The sequence below is a fragment of the Rhinolophus sinicus genome, chromosome 4 (assembly GCF_057876585.1).
Source record: "Rhinolophus sinicus isolate RSI-liver-muscle chromosome 4, RSI-T2T, whole genome shotgun sequence".
Lineage (NCBI taxonomy): Eukaryota > Metazoa > Chordata > Mammalia > Chiroptera > Rhinolophidae > Rhinolophus > Rhinolophus sinicus.
The window spans coordinates 80,592,709-80,616,470 of record NC_142504.1 but is presented as its reverse complement, the minus strand read 5'-3'; the positions used below and the strand labels follow the sequence as shown (position 1 = coordinate 80,616,470).

At 41.5% G+C, this 23,762-nt stretch overlaps 1 protein-coding gene across 4 annotated transcripts in view; it reads left to right on the top strand.

Moving 5' to 3' along the window:
• KCTD1 (potassium channel tetramerization domain containing 1) overlaps nucleotides 1-16,300 on the top strand; it is a 168,580-nt gene extending 152,280 nt beyond the window's left edge. For all 4 annotated transcript variants that reach the window (XM_074340207.2, XM_074340209.2, XM_074340208.2 and 1 more), the window contains exons 4-5: nucleotides 11,374-11,679; nucleotides 15,334-16,300. In XM_074340207.2, the coding sequence (XP_074196308.1) occupies nucleotides 11,374-11,679; nucleotides 15,334-15,492 (465 nt within the window). In that variant the 3' untranslated portion in view covers nucleotides 15,493-16,300. The remainder of the gene's footprint in view (nucleotides 1-11,373; nucleotides 11,680-15,333) is intronic.
• The last annotated feature ends 7,462 nt before the right edge of the window (nucleotides 16,301-23,762 follow it).

The following is a 23,762-nucleotide window of genomic DNA, read 5'->3' as shown; positions in this document are numbered from 1 at the left end:
GTGGCCAGTGTGAGTGGCCAGCAGCGGGCGAGAACTGCCGTGAGCTGCTATTTGTAGCCAACCGATGACAGCCGACCAACCGACTGCCTCAGTGGGGAGGGGGGATGGTGCAAGGCTCATAATACCAGCATGGGCCAGGGAGCTGTGTCCTACACAACTAGACTGAGAAACAACGGCTTGAACTGGAATGGGTTGGGGGCTGGGGGGCGGAGGCAGAAGAAGGGGAAAAATAAAATAAAATAAAATTTACAAATAGACCAGTGGAGAACCAGGTCCAGAGACAGATGTGTGTGTGTGTGTATAGGAATTTGATATGTTCTAAAGGTGGGAAAAGAATAACCAGAAATTGGCACTGAGATAATTAGTGCTCAGACATTTGGGGAAAATGTAAAGCCAGGGCCCTATCTCATATCACAAGTTCACAAATATTCCAGAAATAAGGATAAAAATTAAAGCTGTAAAAGTAATAGAAAAAATGTAAAGGAATTTCTAAAACTATAATTTTGAGGCAGAAAGGGCCTACCGAAGCAAGACTTAATACCCAGACGGTAGCCTTTAAATTTTTTTGAATTAAAGATACCATATGCAAATAAACAATACGTGTCAGACTCGAAAAATATTTGCAATGGAAGATCAATAGCTATCATAAAAGAGCTCCTAAAAATCAACCTGCAAGAATTTCCCAAAGAAAAACATAGAAATTACCTATAATCATTTGAAAAGATATTCAATCTTCCTAGTATCAGAGAAACAAAACTTAAATGAGATACTCCTTTTTATCCAACAGATTGTCCAAATTTTTTTTAAAAAATTGATAATATACAATCTTGAGGAATATCCATTGTGGTTGGGAGTTGAAAATTATTAAACATTTTTGGAGGGCAATTCAGCAGTAGTATTTACGTTTTCAAACATCCATACTCTTTGATCTATCAATGCCATGTCTATTGATTTATCTTCTAGAAATAGTCACATAAATATGCAAAGATATAGGTGCATAGGATATTTATTGTGGCCATATTTGTAATACTAAACACTGAACAGAACTTAAAAAAAAAATGTCCAACAATGGCAGGTGCTTACAAATATAGAATATCCACACTATGGACTGGTTTTAAAGAATGTGGTAGTTCTCTATCTGTTGATGTGTGTGTATGGGGGGGGAATCACCAAATTTTGTTGTTCAGTGAAAATGTTAAGTTCAGAATATGTATTGTATGTGCTTATTTATGTAAAATATTATGTGTATGTACGTATAAACAAAAAGATGTAGTAGACCCCAAATTAATAAGGGGTTCAGAGGACCTCTCATCCATCTTCTCCTTCAGGATGTTGAGCAACAAGGCATGTACCAATGATGATCAGCCAAATGGAAAAGTCATATCATGTACACATTTATCGTACATGAAAACAACTATATACATTGGGCGGGAAATAAGAGTCATAATTGCAACCAGTGTGTGCAGTCCCCTGCAGCCCTGGAATGTGCCTGAGGAAGACCTGAGACCTTGTTACTTCTCAGTCAATGGCAGGTCCCAGAGCCTCTCAAACAGTGTGCATCTAATGGTGCTGAATGTGATTCCAGGATTTAAAGATATATAAAGTTGGTTTGTGCAGCATGGCTCCTAGATGAAAGTCAGCTGTTTCATCAATGATGATCGCTTCCGCCTTAGGAAGGAAAACGTACTGAGAGTCTATTTCTAATATAGCGCCCTCCTAGAAGGTTTTCGAGGATAATCTTTAATGTACTGTACTGTATATACTCTTTCTTTCCATGACAATTTTCAAACCAGCCTTCCCCTCATGCCATTTCATCTGGCAAGCATCTTATGCAGAGGCCGAAGTGAAGTCTCCTTCCTCCAGCCCTCAGTCTAAATCTGGGGACACACATGCTCAGACATGACCACAGAGAAAGCTAGCTGGCCGGGCTTAGACAGCAGGCCCCAAGGCTGCTTGGATAATCAGCTGCATAGTTGAGGACAGCAGACCGCTTCACACACTAGCTGCAGGTGCAACAGAGGGCTAAGAAGGAAGTCAAAACTGCTTCTAGAAAACAAGCACTGACCCCACATGAGGCTGAGCCCTGCCCTGGGCACAAGAAGGAGTCTGGAGAGGGCCTGCTGTATGGAGGCACGGACTTCAGCCCCACGAATCAAACCTGGGACCACCCATGACAGGCGTTCACCAATCAGGTGTGAAGTTTGTCCTGTGTGGGAGAGCAATTAAGCGAGTAGAGAGAGAAGGGTTGAAGGTGTGATGTAGCAGCAAGGGGGCGGTGAACTTTTTCTTACTCGCTCATGTTTTCCAGGAAGGAAGACAGTGGAAATGGGAAAGGGGGTGAAGGAGGGAAATTTTACTTTTAGTTCTGTTTTCAGGTGATTGCATTTCCAAATGCCCACTCAGAATCTCCACCTGGATAGTTCATGGGCTACTTAAATTACGCTGCCCAAACATGAGCTGGCCATGCCCACCTCCCCTTCCCCACCGCCACCACCATGAAACCTGGTCCTTTCCTTTGTGTCCTAGCTCAGTAAAAGATGCTAGAATCTACCTACCTGCTCCAGGCAGGAACCTGGGAGTCATTCTGCACTTTTTCCTCTTCTTCACCTCCCATGTACAGTCCATCAGTGAGACTACCCATAGTACCTTCAGGATACTTCTCGAATCAATCCTCTCCTTATCCCACCTCCCCAGTCCAAGGCCCAGCCACTCTCTGGGTGACCTAGAGTCGCTTCATGGTTGGTCTCCCCTCCCCCAACTCTCTCATCCACTCTCCATGTTGAAACCGGGAGACACTTTTTTCCATTAAACTTTTTATTTTGAGATCATTGTAAATTCTCATGCAGTTGTAACAAGTAACAGAGAGATCCTGTTACCCAGTTCCCGCCAATAGTAACATCTTGAAAAATTACAGTACAACATCACAACCAGGATATTAACATTGATACAGTGGAAGCACAGGACATTTCCATCACCACAAAGATCCCTCCTGTTGCCCGTTTATAGCCATACCATCCTCCCTCTCCCGCTCCTCCATCTTCCACCGCATCTCTCATCAAGGGACACTTTTTAAAAACAATAATGCATCATGACTCACTCCTGCTTAAAACTCATAAGGGGCTTCCCATTGTTCATGGAGCAAAGCAGCGTATCCTTGTCAGAGCCCACAAGGTCCAGAAGGCTCTGGCCCCTGCCGACCTCACCTGACTCTTACCCTACACATGTGCCTTATAGGACTTCGTGGTTTCTCAAACACACCATCTTTTTGCTCCCTTCAGAACAGACTGTTCTATCTGCCTGATGCTCTTTCCCTGGCCTTTATTTGTCACTCAGGGCTCATTGTATTCATTACTGAGACGTCCTGTGCCTAGTCTAGTTTAGGTTTTCCTGTATCCCCCTGATTCTCTGTGGTCACACACAGTACACTTGTAATTACTCACCTCTGTTGTTTAACACTATAGACCCAGCTGTAAGTTCCAAATGCTTTCAGCTACAAGTGTTGGAATAGTTGATAGTGCCTTAAACGAATGGAGATTTGTTTTTCTCACGTAGGAAGTCAGAGGTCCGTGGTTGTTGGCAGTGATACCTGCTCAGTAATGTTATCAAGGTCTAGGACTCTGGTTTTTTGGTTTCTATGTGGATGTTTTAGCCACGTGCTTGTCACCTCAAGGTCATAAGGTGACTGCCACAGCTCCAGGCATAACATCCTCATTCACGGTGGGTAATAGGGGCAATAATACTTTGTCCTCGTCAGAAGCTCCCAAGTAAACTTCCCTTTATAGCTCCTTAGCCAGAACTGAGCCTCCCCTAGCTGCAAAGGAGACTGAAAAAGTGATTTTTAAACACAGCAGAAAAGGATCAAAAGAATAATAGACCAGAAGCTAAATATAAGGCACTTCACTTCTACTTAAAGTCATACAGAACTAAATGGAAAATATAAAACTTGTATGTATAGAATATCATCATCTTAAGCGACTTATCAGGGTAATATATGAATTTATAATTCTCATAATTAAAAGAGATGCAGACTCCAGTGAATACAAAGCAATTTGTGGGGAATTACAATTAGAAAAATGATAATAGCTTTCAGTTGTATTTAGTTGTTTTCAGTTGTATTATGTTCCAGAAAGGGAGCTAGGTATTTTAAATACATTTAAATATGGCGGGCATTATTTTCCCTCCAAGGACATTCAGGTTAGATGCTGGGGAGGGAAGAACTTCCGGAGTTAAGCAGTGGTGGATTGCAGAGGACAGTCCCTTGAGGACTCACCCAGTCACCCTTTCTCACTCCCTTAGGATCCCAGAGACCTGAGAGACCTGCTCTTCATCAATTCTAAGTACAGAACACACCCTTTACTTGTCTGAGGATTTAGCTGTAGCCCATGCTTCGGGAAAAAGATAAAAAGCATGTCAAGTGAAACTCACGTATCCCAGGGCCCTGAAATGTTTCCCACGAAACCTCTGGGTGACAGGCTATAAATTACAGGGCGTTCTGGAACCTGCAGGAGGGAGCAGCAGGAGAATGGAATCTGAGGTGGCCATTCAGCCCTTGTGGCTGGTGGTAGAATTGCACCAACAACTGCAGTCAGTCTGTATGAATCACAGGTGCACAGGTGAGCTCTTAGTTTCCCACGCATGCCTGTCCCAGAACAATATCATAGGTTCTTTCTTCCTCGTCGGAGTTTATTTCCTGACCTTGGGAAAGGGACATAGCATTTGGCATGTGGAGAGGATTTCTTTTACAACATTTGCTAGGGAGAGCATTCCTCGATTACCTGCTTTCCTCTCCAGCAGTTCAACGCTGGATTGAGCTAATGCATGCCCCTTAAAAATCTCATTCTGCAAATGTGCTGACTGAGCTAGATACCCATGAGACATTTACAAATACAAAATTAGGGAATTTTGTATTTTGTAGGGAATTTTGACGTTTACAAATACAAAATTTAGGGAATTTTGTATTTCAGAACACTACTTAAGTGGCAGCCACTTGTGCTCTGCGCCCACTGAAAGCTATTGGAATCTGTTCTCTAGATAAAGCTGTTATAGAACTTCTCTGCAGTGTTTTATTATGGATATGACTGTTATCCCTCTTCCCTTAATTTCCCCTCCCCACCAGTTATACTGATTTGTTCATTGTTGCTTTATTTTCTGCTTATGCATGCGCGCATGCACACACACACAGTTCTAATTCCCAGTAGCACCAGGAGTCCAGATGTCTGTTTCCCTTTTTGATGGAGAACCACAAAATTCTCTCTCTAGCCTTTTATTTTGAACATCTTTGGTAAGTTTTCCCCCCTGTTGCTAACATCTTTTGTGGTCTCTGGATGAATGTCCACCCTTCCTAGATATGGAAAAATTTGCTGGCAGGCAGCCCCCAACTTACCTATTCCTGGCTTAAGTTAAAAGTCTATTACCTATTTTTAAATAACTTTTTTTTTTAAAGATTTTATTGGGGAAGGGGAACAGGACTTTATTGGGGAACAGTGTGTACTTCCAGGCCTTTTTTCCAAGTCAGGTTGTTGTCCTTTCAATCTTAGTTGTGGAGGGCGCAGCTCAGCTCCAGATCCAGTTGCCGTTGCTAGTTGCAGGGGGCGGAGCCTACCATCCCTTGCTGGAGTTGAGGAATTGAACTGGTAACCTTGTGATTGAGAGGATGCGCTCCAACCAACTGAGCCATCCGGGAGCTCAGCGGCAGCTCAGCTCAAGGTGCCGTGTTCAATCTTAGTTGCAGGGGGCGGAGCCCACCACCCCTTGCGGGACTCGAGGAATTGAACTGGCAAACTTGTGGTTGAGAGCCCACTGGCCCATGTGGGAATCGAACAGGCAGCCTTCGGAGTTAGGAGCATGGAGCTCCAACTGCCTGAGCCACCGGGCCGGCCCCTAAATAACTTTTAATATTATAGAAGAAGTATACGTACATTGTAGAAAATTTGAAAAAATAGACAAGGAAAAAATAGTTTAAATAGCATATTCCCACCACTCAGAGATTGTCAGTGACAAAACGTTAGTACACAGCCTTCTGAATTTTCTATGCTTATTTTAGACAATCTCTACCTTTCCATTTTAGTAAAATTTCATTTCGTTTAATACTGCAACCATATTCAAATTTCCCTTGTTGACCCCAAAATGTCCTTTACAGATGGTTTTTCCAAGATGGTATTTGATCCAAGATCACATATTGAATCCAGTTAGGTCCCTTCCTTTTATTGTCTACCATAGTCCCTTTTCATGTGATGCTAACTTGCTAAAGAAACTGGGCCAGTTGCCCTACAGAATGTCCCACCATCTGGATTTGTCTGGTTGCCTTGTCATATGCACTTCAACTCATTACTCTATCCTCTTATGTCCTGTAAACTGTAAGTTGTATCTAAAAACTTGTTGGGGTGAAACATCTTGGGGAGAATATATCTCCAGTGATATTGTGTACTTCATATTACATCACATTTGCAAATACGTGTGGTTGAATCTCCTGTCTCCAGGGTCGTAGGGAAGCCCAGTTTATTCATCTCTAAAGTGAGATCTTGACCTTTCTGCCTTGAAAAACTATTATAAATTCCCAAAGAATAATTATTTTTAAAACATATACTCTAAGATTTTAAAATTATTTAACCATGATACGTAATAGATCTGTGAATAACCTATTTCCCTTTAACTAGATATGAGGCTAAGCAAGAAATATGGACGATGGTTTCTTAATTAAAGAAGATAAAATTGGCATGGGAGCAGAGAAGAGTGACATTTAGAACATTCTGGAGTTGCGCTGCTGAAAGTAAATGTGGATGCTTTGGATTCATTTCCTTTAAAAGAAGAACTGGGGCAGAACCTGCTGCTGCCCCATACATTCCTGCCCACTTCCACTTCGTACCTTGCGCATAAAAGAATGAGTCGGCTAGAAAAGAATGGTGGGCATTGTCAGATAAGAACAGAGTCTTGAGAAAAGATTTCAAAAGATTCAGAGGCCAGAAGGAAATGAGCACAAGACTAGAAAATCTGAAAGGAAACATGATAAACCCTAAAAAATATGGGATTTAGATAATAAAGTGAAATGATCCTGATTGAGTAAGGAAAGGAGGATGAGGTTTCTAAAGAAAGCAGCCTTGGGACTGAGTTTGCTCTGCAGGGACTTGGAGGAGCCGAGGCTGGAAGCATACGTTGGGAAATGGAGAAAGACAAATACAAAGGAGCCTGCCAGGAAAATGAATGGCCAGCATGCACTTAACCGTGCAGAAAATGGTAACAACAACAAAAGGGAACCTTTTTAGTTCTAGGGCTGGCCGACGCTTGGAAGCAATTCAGCGCCAGAAGCTGATGGAGGAGTGAAACCCATGTGCTCAGCTGTTCTCTAGCGTCCGCTCCCCCCAGCATAGACTAGACAGAACAGTGTGGTAAAGAAATGGAGCCCATGTAGTCAAGAGAGTAAAAGAACGAACACCTGGTGACTTGAAGTACTTCCAGGTTAGGCCCATGAGATTACGTCCCAGGTGCCAGATGACCTTTGGGGGGAGCCTTTTTAAACCTTCACTTTAATAACACTACAGAGTCCTTAAGAAATCACTGAGCAAGGCAAAACGTCTAATAAGGGCCAGTGTTTCTCTAGTTTTCCAAGAGTACATAATGATGACTATGAACAACATTACGTAGGGAGGCACTCTGTCAGTCCATGGTGAGATTTCCAAGTGTATTATTACATACGTGGTTTGTGAACTCAGAGGAAACAAGAAGGTGGTGAAGATTCAGAGTCAGCATAAAGGGACTTGTAGCCCTAAGTCTTGGTAGCCTCAGTGCCTTGGGTTATTATGCTAGACAAACTGGTAGATCAGGGATTGCCGTGGACGTAGACTCACAGAATATCAGGGCTGACAGCTACTTTAATACACTTTACAGATAAGGAGGCTAGAGCCCTAAATAGTCAAGGAGACTATCTAGGCCATTTGGAGACTTGGGCCTCTCACACCTCCAGCCTTCCCCCTCGGGAGTCCCACCTAAACACATGGTATTTCAACAAAACTCTGGCAAAGGCCACAATTATGGGCTGGATGATCTTAGACTTACAGGTTTTATAACTGCTTGAACAGTCAAAAGCCAGAGTCATGATTTGTTACCTGAGCATCAACCTGACCAAAGGCCTGTCCTCTCAGTCCTTTAAGAAATGATTCATGTATAGAAACAGGACACCTAGTTGAAAATGACACAAAAATGAGAGGGAGACCTAGAACATTGAGAAAGGGAATCCATATTTTCTCAGTGCATTGGAACCAATTCAGAACCTACAGTATGCAATTCAAAGAGGGATAAATAATAGAGGATTTAAAATTTTTCACAAGTTTTGAATGAGGAAGACCTAGCTCAAGAGCAGCTCTTGTGAAAAAGGCATAGGGATTTCACTGTAAGCAAAATGTGAATAGAGTAATGGCACTGCCAAGAAAGCTAATATAGCCTTATGCTGTGTGGTAGGCAAAATAATGGCCCCCAAAAGATGTCCACTTCCTAATTCCTGGAAGCTATGAATATGCCACTTTACATGGCAAAAAGGACTTTGTAGATGTGACTAAATTAAGGATCTTGAGAGAGGAAGATTATCCCAGATAATCCAGGTGGATTCAATGTACTCACAAGGGTTGTTATGAATGAAAAAAGGCAGGAAGATCAAAGTAAGAGGAGATGTGGCAACAGAAGCGGAGGTAGGACTGATTGATGCAGGACCATAAGCCAAGGAATACAGGCAGCCTCTGGAAGCTGGAAAAGAGAAGAAAATGGATTCTCCCCTAGAGCTTCCAGAAGAAACACAGCTTCAATAACCCCTTTTTAGACTTCTGGCTTCCAGAACTGTAAGAGAATAAATTTGTGTTGTTTTAAGCCAATAAATTTGTGGTAAGTATTATAGCAGCCATAGGAAACTAATACAGACTGCATTAATAGTGGTTAGAGTGTCTAACCCAGCAAAGGTTGTACAATGCACTCATTAGATCACATCTACAGTATTAGGTTCAGTTCTGGTTTGGGTTCAGAAAACATGTTGACAAAGTCAAGTACATACCAGATGTTGAAAAACTTCAAAGTCATAACAAATAAAAAGGAGCTGAAAAGATTGGGTATTTTCAGCCTGAATAATATTGAGACATAACAGTTGTCTTCAAATGTTTGAAGGATTAACATGTCAAGGGAAGATTAAAATCATTAAAACCCCAGAGGGCAGAATTAGGACAAATAAATTGCAGTTACAGGTAAATTCAGATTATTTTAGCGAAGACATTTACAACAACCAGAGCTACAGAGTAAATGCTATGCCTTATTAGGTAGGAGACTTTCCATCACTGAAAGCAATCAATCAGAGGCTGAATGGTCACTATTTGGTGATATTAGAAAGGATTCCTCCATAGGGTCAAGACTGGTCAAGAAGACTGCTCTAAGTATCTTTAAGATTTGAGGACTTGATGACTCTAAAAAGACAATACATATTTTCACTGGAGTCCAAATCTTCCTTGTGCTGAAATTTGTAATTAAATTTCATAGAAAAATAAAAAGCAGTAGCAGGAGTTCTCGCTTCTGTTGCTTGTGTAACGTTCTAAGCAGCATTTAAATCTTTTTAAGAGCTGTCATCTTGAGAAGTAAGTACAGTATTGAGGCCAGCATCTCACAGTTGACAAAGTCAGGTACATACCAGATGTTGGTGTACTCCAAAGTTGGCAAGGCCACCATAGTGGGGGGCCACAGGTCAACCAGGAGGAACCTGAAGTCTCCCCACTGCTGTCCTCAGGCTGAGCTAGGGAACCTCAGTTCTGCCCTGTCTTAAGAGTGGCCACCCCTCAGCCTCGTTCTGAGTCCTCAAACCAAACAGTATCTCTGTGGGTCAGGAGTCTAAGCAGGGAGAAATATGTGAAATGAAGATGCTCAGAGCAATGGGAGGCTGTCCTGTAGGGAACTAAGACTCCTGTAGTGATGGAGTTGCAAGGAGAGGACAGAATAAAGAAGCAGCCCGTTCCGCTGATGAGTATCGATGATAGCGTCTTCTGCTGGGCCCAGGTTTCTCAATAGAAAGTGGATGATCCAGCTAGAGGCCTGCTGGTACTCTCTCACCTCTCCACACTGTTTTCTCTGGAAGCCTTCAATAATGCTGCTGTTGCTGCTTCATTTGCAAGAGAAAGAGCCAAGTGCCAAATAAAAACAGTTCTGTGGTCATCCTCTCCCCAGGCTCCATCCCTTCCAAAAGGCAGAGGCCTCTGACAGTGCTTACGCCCTGGGTTTACAGCACTGGCCTTCCTGCAACCACCAGGCACCGCCTGCCAACTGCAGCCCGGGGAACGAAGGCAGAAATGCCTACGTCAGTTGATTAAAATGTTCTCAGTTGACGTGTCTGGACAAGTACCCACTTACCTCACACCCAGAGATGATTGTGGCCATAGCTACGTGTAGACATAATGTTGACCTGCTTGATAACAGTGTTCCTAGGTGGCTGCCTCCCCCCATCCTGCTTTGTCCTCCCCTTCAGTGGCTTGTTTGTGTCTTAATACTTGTTTGTTAGATTTCTGTTTTAATTCAATAGATTTTTCTTAAAGGCAAGAGAAAAAGAAACCGTGCCTAAAGACTGGGTGATGGCGCTTTCAGAAGTGGACTAGCTTCCTTTACTGCACCTCTGTCTTATAGGAGTCAAGGCCTAATGTTGTTTGCCTCTCTCACTTCATGATGGGCGGCACCAATAGGTGGCTGAGGGTGTTGTGTCAGCCTCCATATCTCCTTCAGGCTCCGTGAAACCATCACAGATCAACTCCCAAGTGTAGGTGAAAGCAGCCAGATCAACTCCCAAGTGTAGGTGAAAGCAGCGTACCCTCCAGGCATACACGCACCGCCGCCTCACGCCGCCCCCAACTCTCCTGCGAGAAGTTCGGGAGCTGCCCCTGAAGGTGACCTGGAGTATAGGCTTCCAGTGAACAGAGCACAGCTGTCCCTCCTTCACCTCAGTCAATGTTGGGTTCCATCCGAGACCAACCTTTAAATACCCAAAGGCATTTTCCTACGAAAAGAGAAAAGTCTTGGGTGAATCCTTTCACATCCCAGTTTTCTCATCTGCAAAATAGGAATAATAATGGTTCCCAAATCACTGGGCAAAGATGGGGATTATAGGACTTAATTCATGTAAAGCAATTAAAAGAGGGTCCACTTGGCTCTTAATACTCTTAGTTCCTTTTATAATCACTGAATGAATGAATGAATGAAAATTGAATCTGTACAAATGTGTTATAAGTGAAAAATTTACACCTAGATTTGATTATTGATATAACAGGGGTGTTATATCAATGTCCTCTTATATGTGGACATTTTCAGTACTTTCTGTTTGTATTTTGCACTGTAAAATGTGTGGGGTTTTTTTTTCAGGACTACACTTTGTTATATGAAGAGGCAAAATATTTTCAGCTTCAGCCCATGTTATTGGAGATGGAAAGATGGAAGCAGGACAGAGAAACTGGTCGCTTTTCAAGGCCCTGTGAGTGCCTCGTGGTACGTGTTGCCCCAGACCTCGGAGAAAGGATCACACTCAGTGGTGACAAATCCTTGATAGAAGAAGTGTTTCCAGAGATCGGCGACGTGATGTGTAACTCTGTCAATGCAGGCTGGAATCACGACTCAACGCACGTCATCAGATTTCCCCTGAATGGCTACTGTCACCTCAACTCAGTCCAGGTATAGCATTGTCATACATTGTGTGTCATCGAATGTCATTCTTAATGCTGTTACTTAACCTTGCCTTCACATGGTATCTTTCCTTCAAAGAACTGGAAAACTCTGTTGTTGTAATGCTTCTGTTGGGTAGATACACATATTCACCCCTCTACAGCATTCATTCAATTGTTCCATAGATGTTTATTGAACATCTGCTATGTTCCAGGTTGCTGGTATGAGCACTGGAGATAGAGAAAAGAAAAAGAGAGAGAACAGCTGTATTTTCATGGAACTTACATTATGGGAATGGAGTGGGGGTAAACAATAACCAACATAAAAATGTTAGGTCATGAGAAGAGGATATCTGGGATAGAGTATCTGGCAGAGGGACCAGCACATTCTGAAGACTCTGAGATAGGAGTATGTTTGGCATATTGAGGAATATCAGGAAAGCCAGTGTGGCTTGAAGAAAGTGCAGCTGGGACAGAAAGGGCCAAGAGGCCAGCGACAGCCAGGGGCAGATTGTGGATTGCCTCATAGAGGGTGGTAAGCACTCTGGGATGTTTGGTTTGGGTTTATTTGGGTTTTGGTTCATTTGCTGGCGTGAGTAAAATGGAAAGCCATTTGAGGATTTTGATCAAAAGAGTCACGTGATGCAACTCAGATTTGAAAATGAGTATTCCAGCAGCATATGGAAGACAGTGCAAGCAAGGGGACCAGTTGGAAAGGGATGGTCCAAGCAAGAGTTGAGAAGTGTCCAATTCTGGATATCTTGAATATAGAACTAACAAAGTTTTCTAATGATGGCTGCAAGTTGTGAGATGGAAGCTAAGATTTTTGATGGAGGAGCTAGATGGAATTGCCATTTTCCGAGATGGAGAAATCTATGGGAGAAGGAGACTTAAGGGTGGAATTCAGAAGTTTGGTTTACACCATGTATGGTGCCACGTGCCTCAGACATTGGTGGGCATGGCCATCATCTTAACTAATGTGTGCCAGCCCTGGGCTCCGGGTTGTGCATGCACTGTCTCCTTATAACAACCCTGATAGGCGAACACTGTTAATCCCTCTATCTTGCTGATGAGAAAACGAGGCATACTTGAGTCTTGACTCCAGGTCTACATGACTCAAAACGATTTGAAGTCAATGGAATGGGGGTTCCACCCCCTTTTTAATTGGAATGGGCCCATGACTTTGTTCAATCAATATTGACCCAGCAAAACCTCTCCCAAACTTCAAAGCCTAGAAGCACCCACTCTGTCATTCTGCCTCTTGAGTAGTCCACAACTATTTATACTTTTTTAAATTGATGAACAGATGTCTGAGAGCAGAACAGCAGAAACTGTTGGCAGAAGCTAAGCCTGGGCCATGCCAGAGGAAGGCACACTCTTGGGGGGTGTCCAGGTCCAGAAGTGCACCCATACAGTGTTCCTGAGTCAGACCTCCCTGACAGCCCTTCCCCTCTCCTCTCCTCTGCACGGAGGAAGGGGCAGAGCCGAGCTATTCAGAGCCAGGACAGCAGTTCATCACTGAGATGAACTATGAGGCTCCATCTCTCATACGGAAAGCCTCTGCCCCACCCCTCAGGCCACTGAATAACTAACATAAATTCATGTGCCTGACAAGTTTCCTCATCATTCAAGTCTGGTGAGATGTAGAAATTTTCACATGGATTATCGTTGTCATATGACACAGCCATGACCCACTCTAGCTTCCTGCTCCACCAGCCAAGCAATAGGCACCGTCCTCTAGGCTTTCAGAGACTTCCAGATAAGGCACCTGAGACCCAAGACCCCATGGAATGATTTTAATATTGTCAATGATCATTAAGGAACTTTGCTATAGATGTTTAAAAAAATAATGGCCAAGGAGCATAAGCTATTTGCATTCTGTTGGAATAAGCTTTGACCACATCCAAGGTAACATTGGATCATATTGAATAATTATCTTATGCATATTGAACTCCTGGGGGAGGGAAGCTTAGAGATTTCCTTATATTAGCAATTTAGCAACTATAACTAAAAGACATGATCAGAGTTCAGTTCTTTATCGTTCAAAGCTTCCTCTACCTTTGTAATTCCTGTCCTCTTCGCAGCAATGAATCCTTTCCAGTAAGATGGTTTGGCCAAACAAACTGGACTTTTTCTTGCTGACAGGCTACATTCCTGCCTCTACTGGGGAAATCTTAGAGTGAGCTGTTCTTTGCCTTTTTATTCAGCAAAGCACATACTGATTTTGAACTTAGGGAGTGTCTTCTTCGTCCTTCCCCTGACTGGTATGCATGGGTATGCACTGTGACTGTATCTCCAGAAACAGAACCATGCAGGGTAGAAGGTTCATTTTGTTCTCATGAGAACTTCTGCTTTAATTTGCCAACAGTTGAAGTTTTAATTTTCAAAAGTATACTCTTGCTTTCCAGTCTTATCTATTATATTATATCTAATTTTATCTATTACAATAGATAACCGATTTTACAAGACAGATTATACTCCATGTAAAAGTAGGTGACCAAAAAAGAATAATAATTTTAAAAAACAGTAAGGGTTCACTTTACATTGACTACATTTTGAAAGTTACTTAATAACATTTTACTTCATTCAAAAAAACATTAGGCAGACATTTTTATAAAATTATGGTTGTCATCTTGCCTTTAGATGGGTATAGAAGTAATTTAATTATATTCAGATCCTGGCAGGGAATATTTGCAAGTCTAATATTTGTTGGATTCCTAAAGAAACAGAATGCTGGAGTTCAGTTTCCTCTAATTTTGCTTATCTAAGAGATGTAGGTAGGAACTGTTTACGGCATTTAAGAGTGTGTAGTGACAAACCCGGGGATCTTTCTGGCATTAGGTATTTGATTTCAGAATTAAAGAATAGATTAGGCCTATGTTTATAGGAAACATTTAGAATTTCTTTATTTTGGATATATATTCTAATATATCACCATTGCATTTATTCTTGCCTTACTGAATGCATGCAAGGCAATAAATCTATTCCAAATGTCACAAACTTGAAAACCTGGAGATAAACCTCCATTGTCTCCAGTAGTCCATTTGTTCTGCTCTTTGAAATGACATCAATCTTCCAAGCTGAAATATATCAACTCTGTATTGGGAAACTTGAACAATGGCAGAGTTAAGAGTGGATGAGTTGAGAGTGAATCACTGGTTAGTAAATTCAGATAATATCACTGACTTTCCATATCCTTCATCTCATAGAATATATTTTTGTGGTAAGTGAGCTTTGAAATGTGAAACATTTTTTTTTTTTTTTTTTTTTTTTTGCAAAGAAGGTAGTGTCACACATTGCCAAACAGATCTGAGTTGGAAACCCAATTCCATCACTTACTAACTGTGAGCCTCAATTTTCTCATCTATAAAATGAGCTAACGCCACCCATTATGCCAAGTGCTTGTAACGATTAAATGAACTTGGCATGTGGAAAGCTAGCATGTATAGGCACAATTTAGGTATTAGAAACATTTACTCTTTCCCTCCTGCCCTTTAATCCAGAATCTTCATTTGAAAGCAGAAACTCAAAAGAGATTTAGAGGTTGGATAAGCTTAACCAGAGCTGCACATGATCTCAAACGTTGGGACAGTTCTTTGGGTTGATTATGTGGCCAAAGGGCATATCTCACCCCTAACCAGATGGTTGTCTTTGCCCCTCGCAGGTCCTCGAGAGGTTGCAGCAAAGAGGATTTGAAATCGTGGGCTCCTGTGGGGGAGGAGTGGACTCGTCTCAGTTCAGCGAATATGTCCTGCGGCGGGAACTGAGGCGAACACCCCGTGGGCCCTCTGTCATCCGGATAAAACAAGAGCCTCTGGACTAAACGGACATATTTCTTATGCAAAAAGGAAAAACCATACATAACGAATAACAGGGGACAAAACAAAAAAGGGACATTTACATGCAGTTGGGACAGCAAACCAAGTCCTGGACCTAGAATTGAATAAAAGACACATTTGTATCCAATAGAGACCACACCTGTATTCACATGGGAACAATTGGAATAGTGATATCCTCAAGGTGTAAAAAATATATAAATATATATATATATACATATATATATATGTCAAAAGGTAGGAAATGCAAAAAAAAAAAAAAAAAGTAAAGAAAAAAAAGGTGGTAGCTACAGTTGGTGCTGTGATGGCCGTGAAGTGTCCTGGGCCTCCCAAGGCCTCTGACCAATAAACAAGCCATGAGCAGTGAGGACGCATCTCCTTACAGTTTCCATTGCCAACAGCCATCCATTGTTTCTTTTTCTTTTGTCTTTCTTTTTCCTTTCTTTTTTTTTTTTTTTTTTTTAAAAAAAACACATACCTTGAATTGAGTTTCTTTGCATATGGAGGTTTTAATGTCTCTTTAGGCAGGGACCGGGCAGGACGTCAGAAAAACTCTTATGAGCACGTTGCATTCAAAAGATGTTAGACATGACATTTTAAATGTAGTTTGTACAGAAGTCACACTTTTTGTTCGCCTCACAGATGTGAACTTTACTTTGTTTTTAAACTGATCAGTTTTGCAAAGGGGCCAGAATTATTACTTGTTAGAGTTGCTCCAGTTTGAGTCTGCTGCTTTCCTACAATTTTTCAAATTTTATAATGTATTAAATACAATAAACTCTGTTTAAAAAACAAGGTCTGTGTGAAACACACATGTTGGGGTGAGGCTATATTAAAATGAAATTTTCCTCTTTAAAATGTTCTGTGCTGAACGTCCAAAAGAGGCCTAAAAGCTGAGGCCAGTTTTGAGGTCAAAACCCACTAAAGGATAAGGATGTTGTCACCTGTTCTGAACAGTTCTGTTTCCATTCAACAAGTATTCTCTCATGTGCGTTGTATTCTGCATTGGTTAGCAAGATAAATCTTCCTTCTTGTGAACTTTTTGTTTACAATTTCAAGTTCTCTATTGCTACAGTGCAAATCACACTAAGATTGCAGCTGAAAAAACATTTTGTTCTCTCTTGTGAGTGTGGTTCTCTTGTGGACTGGCCTTCACTGAGCTGCTTCTGGGCTGTGATGTCATCTGGGCTGTGACTGGCTGGGATGTTCAAGGTGGCTTCCCCACGGGGCTGCCAGTTGATACTGCCTGTGGGCCTCTGGGTGTGTGTGGCTTGAGCCCCTCCCAGCATGGGAGCTAGGTTCCAAGAGGGAGTGTCCCAAGTGCAAGTGTTCCCAGAGGGAGGAAGCAGAAGCTGCAGTCTTCTGAAAGGCTAGGCCTGGAACGGCTAGGTGAGCTTCTGTTGGTTCAATAGACCCAGAGCCAGCCCAAATTCAAGGGGAGGGAAAATAATAACCACCTTCTGATGGAGACAGTGACAAAGAATTTTTAGCCATCTTGAACTTACCATAACACCAGTCCAAAACATCCAAAAAGTAGTGCATTATGGCTTGGGAAGAAGTAGGGGAAAATCTCAGGGCCAGAGGATCACTTTCTTATTAGCCAAAGAGATAAGAAACCTGAGATTTCAATACCACTCTGGAATTAAACCCTCAGCTTTTTCACAGCTTGAGTGATTCTGGAGGCTCCTCTGTCAGCCCTGCCAACACCTCTCTTCCCTACTTCCTCATTCCAGACAGTCAAACTGGCACGATGATAAGATTGACAGGTAAACTATAATGTGTTTCTGCTATGGAGACGTTCCTGTGGTGATGGGCTATTTCCATCCAGAGCTTCCTTTCTTTTTTTAAATTAAAAAGTCTGTGCCTGAGGACACTAGTAATGAAAATATCTCTGGCTTCTGAAACTAAAAGTAAGCTGTTAATAGCTCCTATCACCCCCTGAAACACAGAAGCAGCCCAAATACTGAATTACTCTAATGACTGCCAGCCAATCTTCCACATAGTTGTTTAATTTCCCCTTATTTGAGACTAATACAGCACTGTCTTTGATGGAGACAGCCAGGACTGCTCCCACCGCCTGCTTGGTCATCCATGTCCTGAAAAGAGAATGAAATTGCTATATGATTTTACTTATAATCCATTCTCATTAGGCAGAATTTCCCAAAATCAAAGCAAGGGCCCCCACTTGGGGACTTTCTGCTGATTATTGTCTTTGGTTAACATTTACACAGCATTCCCTGTGTGCACTTAGTACTGTCCCAACAAATTATTTCACCGAATTCCGTGCCTTAGCTATTATAATCCACTTTGTTTTTTTCTAAGTTCTTATGCCCATTTATACAACTATAACCCAACTACACATCCTACAAAAACTCTGATCCAATTCAAGGGAGCAACCATATCACATGTAATTTTCACATTTGTAGGTCTTCAAACATATGGATTCCTAGATACCAAAGTACTTCAAGAAAGAGCTGATCAATCAAAATATAATTGAGCCACAGATGTATTTTTCCCTACCTTTTATTATCCAATACACAGCTCGTATTCAAATTTCATCAGTTGTCCCAATAAGAATCTTTACAGCTATGCTTACTTTCCCTCTAGAGGATCTGATTAAGATCCATGTGTTGCATTTATTAGACTCTAAATTAGAAAGATTCCCCCCACCCTCCCTTTTTTTTTTTTTTTTTTTTTTTTGTCTTCTATGGCACTGATTTATTTGAAGAGTCTAGGTCAATTGTTTTGTAGTTTGTTGTCAATCTGGATTTGTCTGGCTGTTCCCTCATTGGTAGTCAGGTTAATTTTTTTTTTCTTTTTTATATGTGTACAACATAGGTGATGTTATGTCCTTCTCATTGCCTCACATCGCAAGGGTCAGTTTGGCCCATAATACTGACAGTGATTTTTTTTCTATTTTTATTTTCTGCTAATGTAAATTTTATTGCATGTCAGTTACGGTTTTTCTTTGGTGATGCTAATTTTGACCACTTGGTTGAAATAACGGCCACCAGATTTCTCCAATGTAAAAGTAGCTTTCCCCTTTGTAATTAATAAGTAATCTGTGGGATAAATCCGTGAGGCTGTGCAAATATTCTGTTCCTCGACACACTTTCACCTAATGATTTGAACATTCATGGGTAATCTTTTCCTGAATCAATCATTACCCTGGTGGTTATAAAAGTGTACTTTTAAAAAAGCTACTGTTGCCTGCACCATTGGTATTTAGAACAACCCATTTTTGTTTTAGCAAAATACATTTCCTTAGTCTAGGGCACACAAACATCAACCTCTGATCTGCCCTTTTCTAAGAAGCATTTTAGAAAAATAGAACAAAGCAAGCCACTTCTAAACTGGTTTCTAAATATTAGGTGAGTTTCTACATAGAAATAATAATAACAGCTATGCACTTAATGTTTGCTCTGTGCCAAGCACCTTAATTTGCATTAACTCATTGAATCCTTTTGACCGCACTAGAAGTTGTATTATCCCCATTTGTCAGTTAAAGAAACTAAAACTCTAAGACAGCAAATAAATGAGATGATAAAGGCTAGTGTTCATTTAAGCTTTATCAGGAGGGCTCAAAACAAACAGAGTAAATTTTCATGTTGTAACAGGATTAGGAAGAAGGTAGATTATGAATTAATAGCATTTTCTCCTCCGCATGGAAATGTATTCCTGTATTTAAATATTTTGAGCATCCCTAACAATACGTTGGCCACTCAGTCTGGTGGTACTATGATGACCGTGACATGGTTTTTGCCATAGGGTACTGCGGGGTGGGTAGGGACCTGCGCATCAAGCGACAGAATTAGGAGAATTACATAGTACAAGGTACTATGGGATATGTGCCATTTCATATTTATAAACCAAAGATTATAGCAATGCTAAATGATAAGGGATTACATCTGCTTGGGGAAATTAGAGAAGCATCATAGGGAAAGTGGCACTTAAAAGATGGGTAAGCTTTTGCAAGGAAGGGTTATAGAAGGAGGGCAGAGGCTCAGATCTGGGGAAGCATAAGGTGGGTTCAGAGCATGGGGTGGGCTGCAGCTGCGTTAATTGGGGAAGAGTGGAACATGGCGGGCAAAGGAAGGTGGAATTGGACTGGAGAGAGGAATTGAATGCCAGGCTAGGGATTCAACTTCAGTCAGGAGGTGTTGAAGAATCATAGAAGGTGGGCTCGGTAGATATGAGATCAGACAATTAAGTTCGTGAACTCATCCTATAAAAAGTGCTACATACTTTAATGCTGAATATCACTACAGTCACCTGTGAAATACTCCCCTTGGGAAGCTATGCACTGATGCCAGTGCTTAGTCCACCCTTCTAACCAATTTTGGAACTCTTTTTCTGGAATGGCCATCAGAGCTGTCGTCATATTGCCCTTGATGTCCTGAATGTCATCAAGATCATCTTCCTTTCCGTATTTCCTTTATCTTCGGGTAAAGAAAGAAGTTATTGGGGGCCACATCAGGTGGGTAGGGAGGGTGTTCCAATACAGTTATTGTTTACTGGCTAAAAACTCTCACAGACAGTGCCATATGAACTAGTGTATTGTCATGATGCAAGAGCCATGAGTTGTTGGTGAAAAGTTCAGGTCATCTAACTTTTTCACACAGTCTTTTCAGCACTTCCAAATAGTAAACTTGGTTAACTGCTTGTCCAGTTGGTACAAATTCATAACAAATAATCCCGCTGATATCAAGAAAGGTTAGCAACATTGTAGCAACAAGTTCTCGAACTTAATTGTCATATCTCGTAATCACCTGGGGTGTGCTGTCTTGATTGGCTGGAAAAAGTCTGTAGAGTGAGGGGCAGTTAAGTGGCTGTTTTTCCAATTCATCCATCATGACTTAGCTGTCTAAGTGCTGACAATCCAAAGATATATGAGAAAATACGACATCACCATGGGTGACAAACTCAGATATCTACAAGGTTCAGATGAGTCACATCAGTTAGGAGAGAAGCAAGCAGGAGAATGTGTGCCCCATTCAAAGGGGCAGCCCCTACTCAACTCCACAGGTTCTCCTGCAGGAGAATAAGGGGTTCTGAACACTTAAACCTCGTTATTCTAGAAAAACTAGAGATGAGGTTTTTGTGTGAACTCTCTAGATAAGCAAATGTTAAAACCAATTCATTTTTTCCAATGTACAGACCAAACAAAGCGTCCGCAGAGTTTGTAATTCTGAGAGTTATGAAGTAATAAAACAGGTTAGACATTCTAGAAAAATCCTATTTGGGTGGAATTACAGGTGATGGCACAACTAAATTGTTTGAGGACATAACTTTTATACAAAAATGAAAAATTGAGGCAAACTTTTAGGCATACTACCATTTGATTGCAAAGATTTCAATCCTGGTATATAACTGACAATATCAACAATAAACTACCCTCCTTGAATGCTTACCATGTGCCAGGCACTGTGCTAAGAGCTTTACAAGTGTTCTTTCCTTCAGTCCTCATAGAAACTTAGGAAGTTGGCATTCATTACTAGCCCAATTTTATAGATGAGAACATTGGTGAGTCAAAAATTTTTCAAAGTTCAAAAGAAACTTGGAACAACACACACACGTTAGATTAATACCTTGCACTCTTTCTGATTTCCTAACTCATGCAAAAAAAAAAAAATGATTTTACTCTGTGTGGGGACAGACCCAGGAGAGAAGTTTCCAGGCTCTCGGCCTCACATAGACAGGTGCTGGCTCAGGTTGTAAATGGCCATCAACTGTGATTGGATGGCCATCAGCTGTGGCTAGTTGGCCGTCAGCTGTAACCAGTGAGCCATTGGCCACTAATATAACTGCTGTGGCTACGCTAGCAGAAAATGGGGGTTAGTAAGAAGATGGTGGCTGAGCTGGCAAGCGTGGATTACAAGTGGAGTCGGTTGGTTGGCAGAAAAGCAGACAGCAGGTCCCACGACGTGTGAATCCAGCAGCCTCCAGTGAGACTATAGGGGTATGACTCCCCTACCTACGGCTCCATGGGTGTTCCTTTTTGGCCTCACCATATCCTGTGTTCTTGTGTGGGGAGCGGGAGCTGAGACCCCGCAGGCCACCCCGCATGACACTCTGCGATTGGCAACTGTAATGTACTTCACTATAAGACACTAGACAAAAATACCACTGCAGTAACTTACTGGTTATAGAATAGGAATTACTAATAACATTCAAAACCAACTAATATTAATATGCATGACTAAAGCTCTGAGAAGATGTGTTGTCTCTGACTTTGAAACTGTCAAGCAGCTCTTCTCAATAAAAGTTTACATTGGTTATATCAGGGTTCCCTAAACTTGCCTGTTTGTGAGACACACAAAAGGCACTTGTTAAAGTTATAAATTCTAGTCCATCACCATCCTCTTCACTCCATTTCCCCATAGATGTCCTGAATCTCAACTTCTAAGGGAAGAACCTGGGAATCTGTATTTTAACAATGCCCATCATAGGCAACTCTAAGATGAGGCAAGTGTGGAAAAGACTGGGTAATATAATTGTGCTCCATCAACCTAGGCTAAGAACCATAGATGAGAATCTTCTGAGGGTACTTTTGTGACATGCGTTTTTATGACTTCATCGATGTTTATTAAATAACAGCTGGCTTCTCCTCTTCTTTTGAAGGCCGGATTAAACACTTCAGGTGGAGTTAGTGGGGGCAGGAGGAAGTATTTACTTGAAATTTAACCTGAGAGCCTTCATCCTTTCCTACTTAGGTAGAGAACCGCCTGATCCTCGGGAAATAATCCACCAGCTACGGAATTCTTTCACCTCCTCTTAGGAAGCTATCAGAGACTTGAATCAACAGAAACTTTACAGATACGAAATACTTATAGTAGCATCTACCACCTGTAAGTATAGCTTGCTACAGCTGTGCAGGAATCCCTTTTCCCCCTATTTTAATTTGTGTGAGTTTCTTTGAAATTTAAATGATGATTTCAAACCTTTAGAATTTGAAGAAGTGTATAAGAGGTGTAAAACCCTTACCATTTACCACAAAACTCCTTTGCAAACGCTTTGATATGTTAGATTCAGAGAGCTCAATCTGACTGTATTTCACATGACTCCAAGTTCATTCCCTCTCTCTCTTTCTCCTTTCCCCCTTCACTCTCAGTGTGAAACACAGTGTTTCATCACTCCTCCCAATCCATCTATTAGATTGCGCTTGTCAGAATAAGGAGCAGACAGTACAGATATTAAATCATGCTGGTGATTAGCAGGACTGAAAAAGCCAGAGAAACATTTGCTGTGCATTCCATTCAAACTGGAACTTGACTTGGAAAGCCTGTTCTGGAATCTGAAGACCAAATCCTTGTCACGGAAGCATCACATTAGTTGGAAAAGAAGCAAGGCCAGTAGGGACAGTTGACTAAATCCTGTCTGAGGAGGCCTTAAAGGATCATCTAAAGGCCTGAAACTTAAACAATCTATTTGATGGAGCTAGTTTTTCTATTAGTGAGCAGTAACGGACAAGTGGATTGGCAAGAGGAAATGGTGAGAGCACTAAAATTTATATTTTTCATCCATTATTAATCTTTATTTGAAATGTTATTTTATTATTTAAAATATTGTTTACTTATGAGTCAAATTCTAAAATGTTCGGTCTCTTAATTAAAATTATGGAATTATGTGAAGTAGGTTGTGTATTCATGAAAATCATTCAGTTATACCTCTTACTTTAAGCAGAATAGATGTGTTTCTAAAATGGTACTTTGACCTTATAATCTTTCCCCTACTGCCAATATAATTTTACAATCAGAGTTATTTCCCATAGTTGTGGGCCAAGGGGCAGACTACATATACCCTGGCCCCCAATCCTTTCTTTCAATAGATTTCGGTGTCTGTCCAGTCTGCACTAACTGCCCTCCACCCCCAACTCACAGCCATGCACACTACTTGGAACTTTCCTTCCAAGTAAAGCTAGTCAAGTGATGAATCAAAATGATTTCTGCACAATCACTAAAAGCCTTTGTGTTAATATTTAAAATACACAAAGGGAATGCCTTACCTAAGTCAAAAAACACTGACAAAGCAGTAGGACTGCATCTAGGTGGCATTTCACAGGGCCCAAGGAAGAGCCACATGACAATGAGAGGCCACAGGTCATTCATTTCTCACATTCTCGGCATGGACATCTTTTTCTGTGTCACTGCTCTTCTCGATCTACTGTCTCCCTGGGTGATGGCATCCATCAGTGGCTTCCTTGTCACCTGTGGTTTAGGCCCGACTTCTCCCAGAGCTTCAGGCAAAGTAGCCAGCA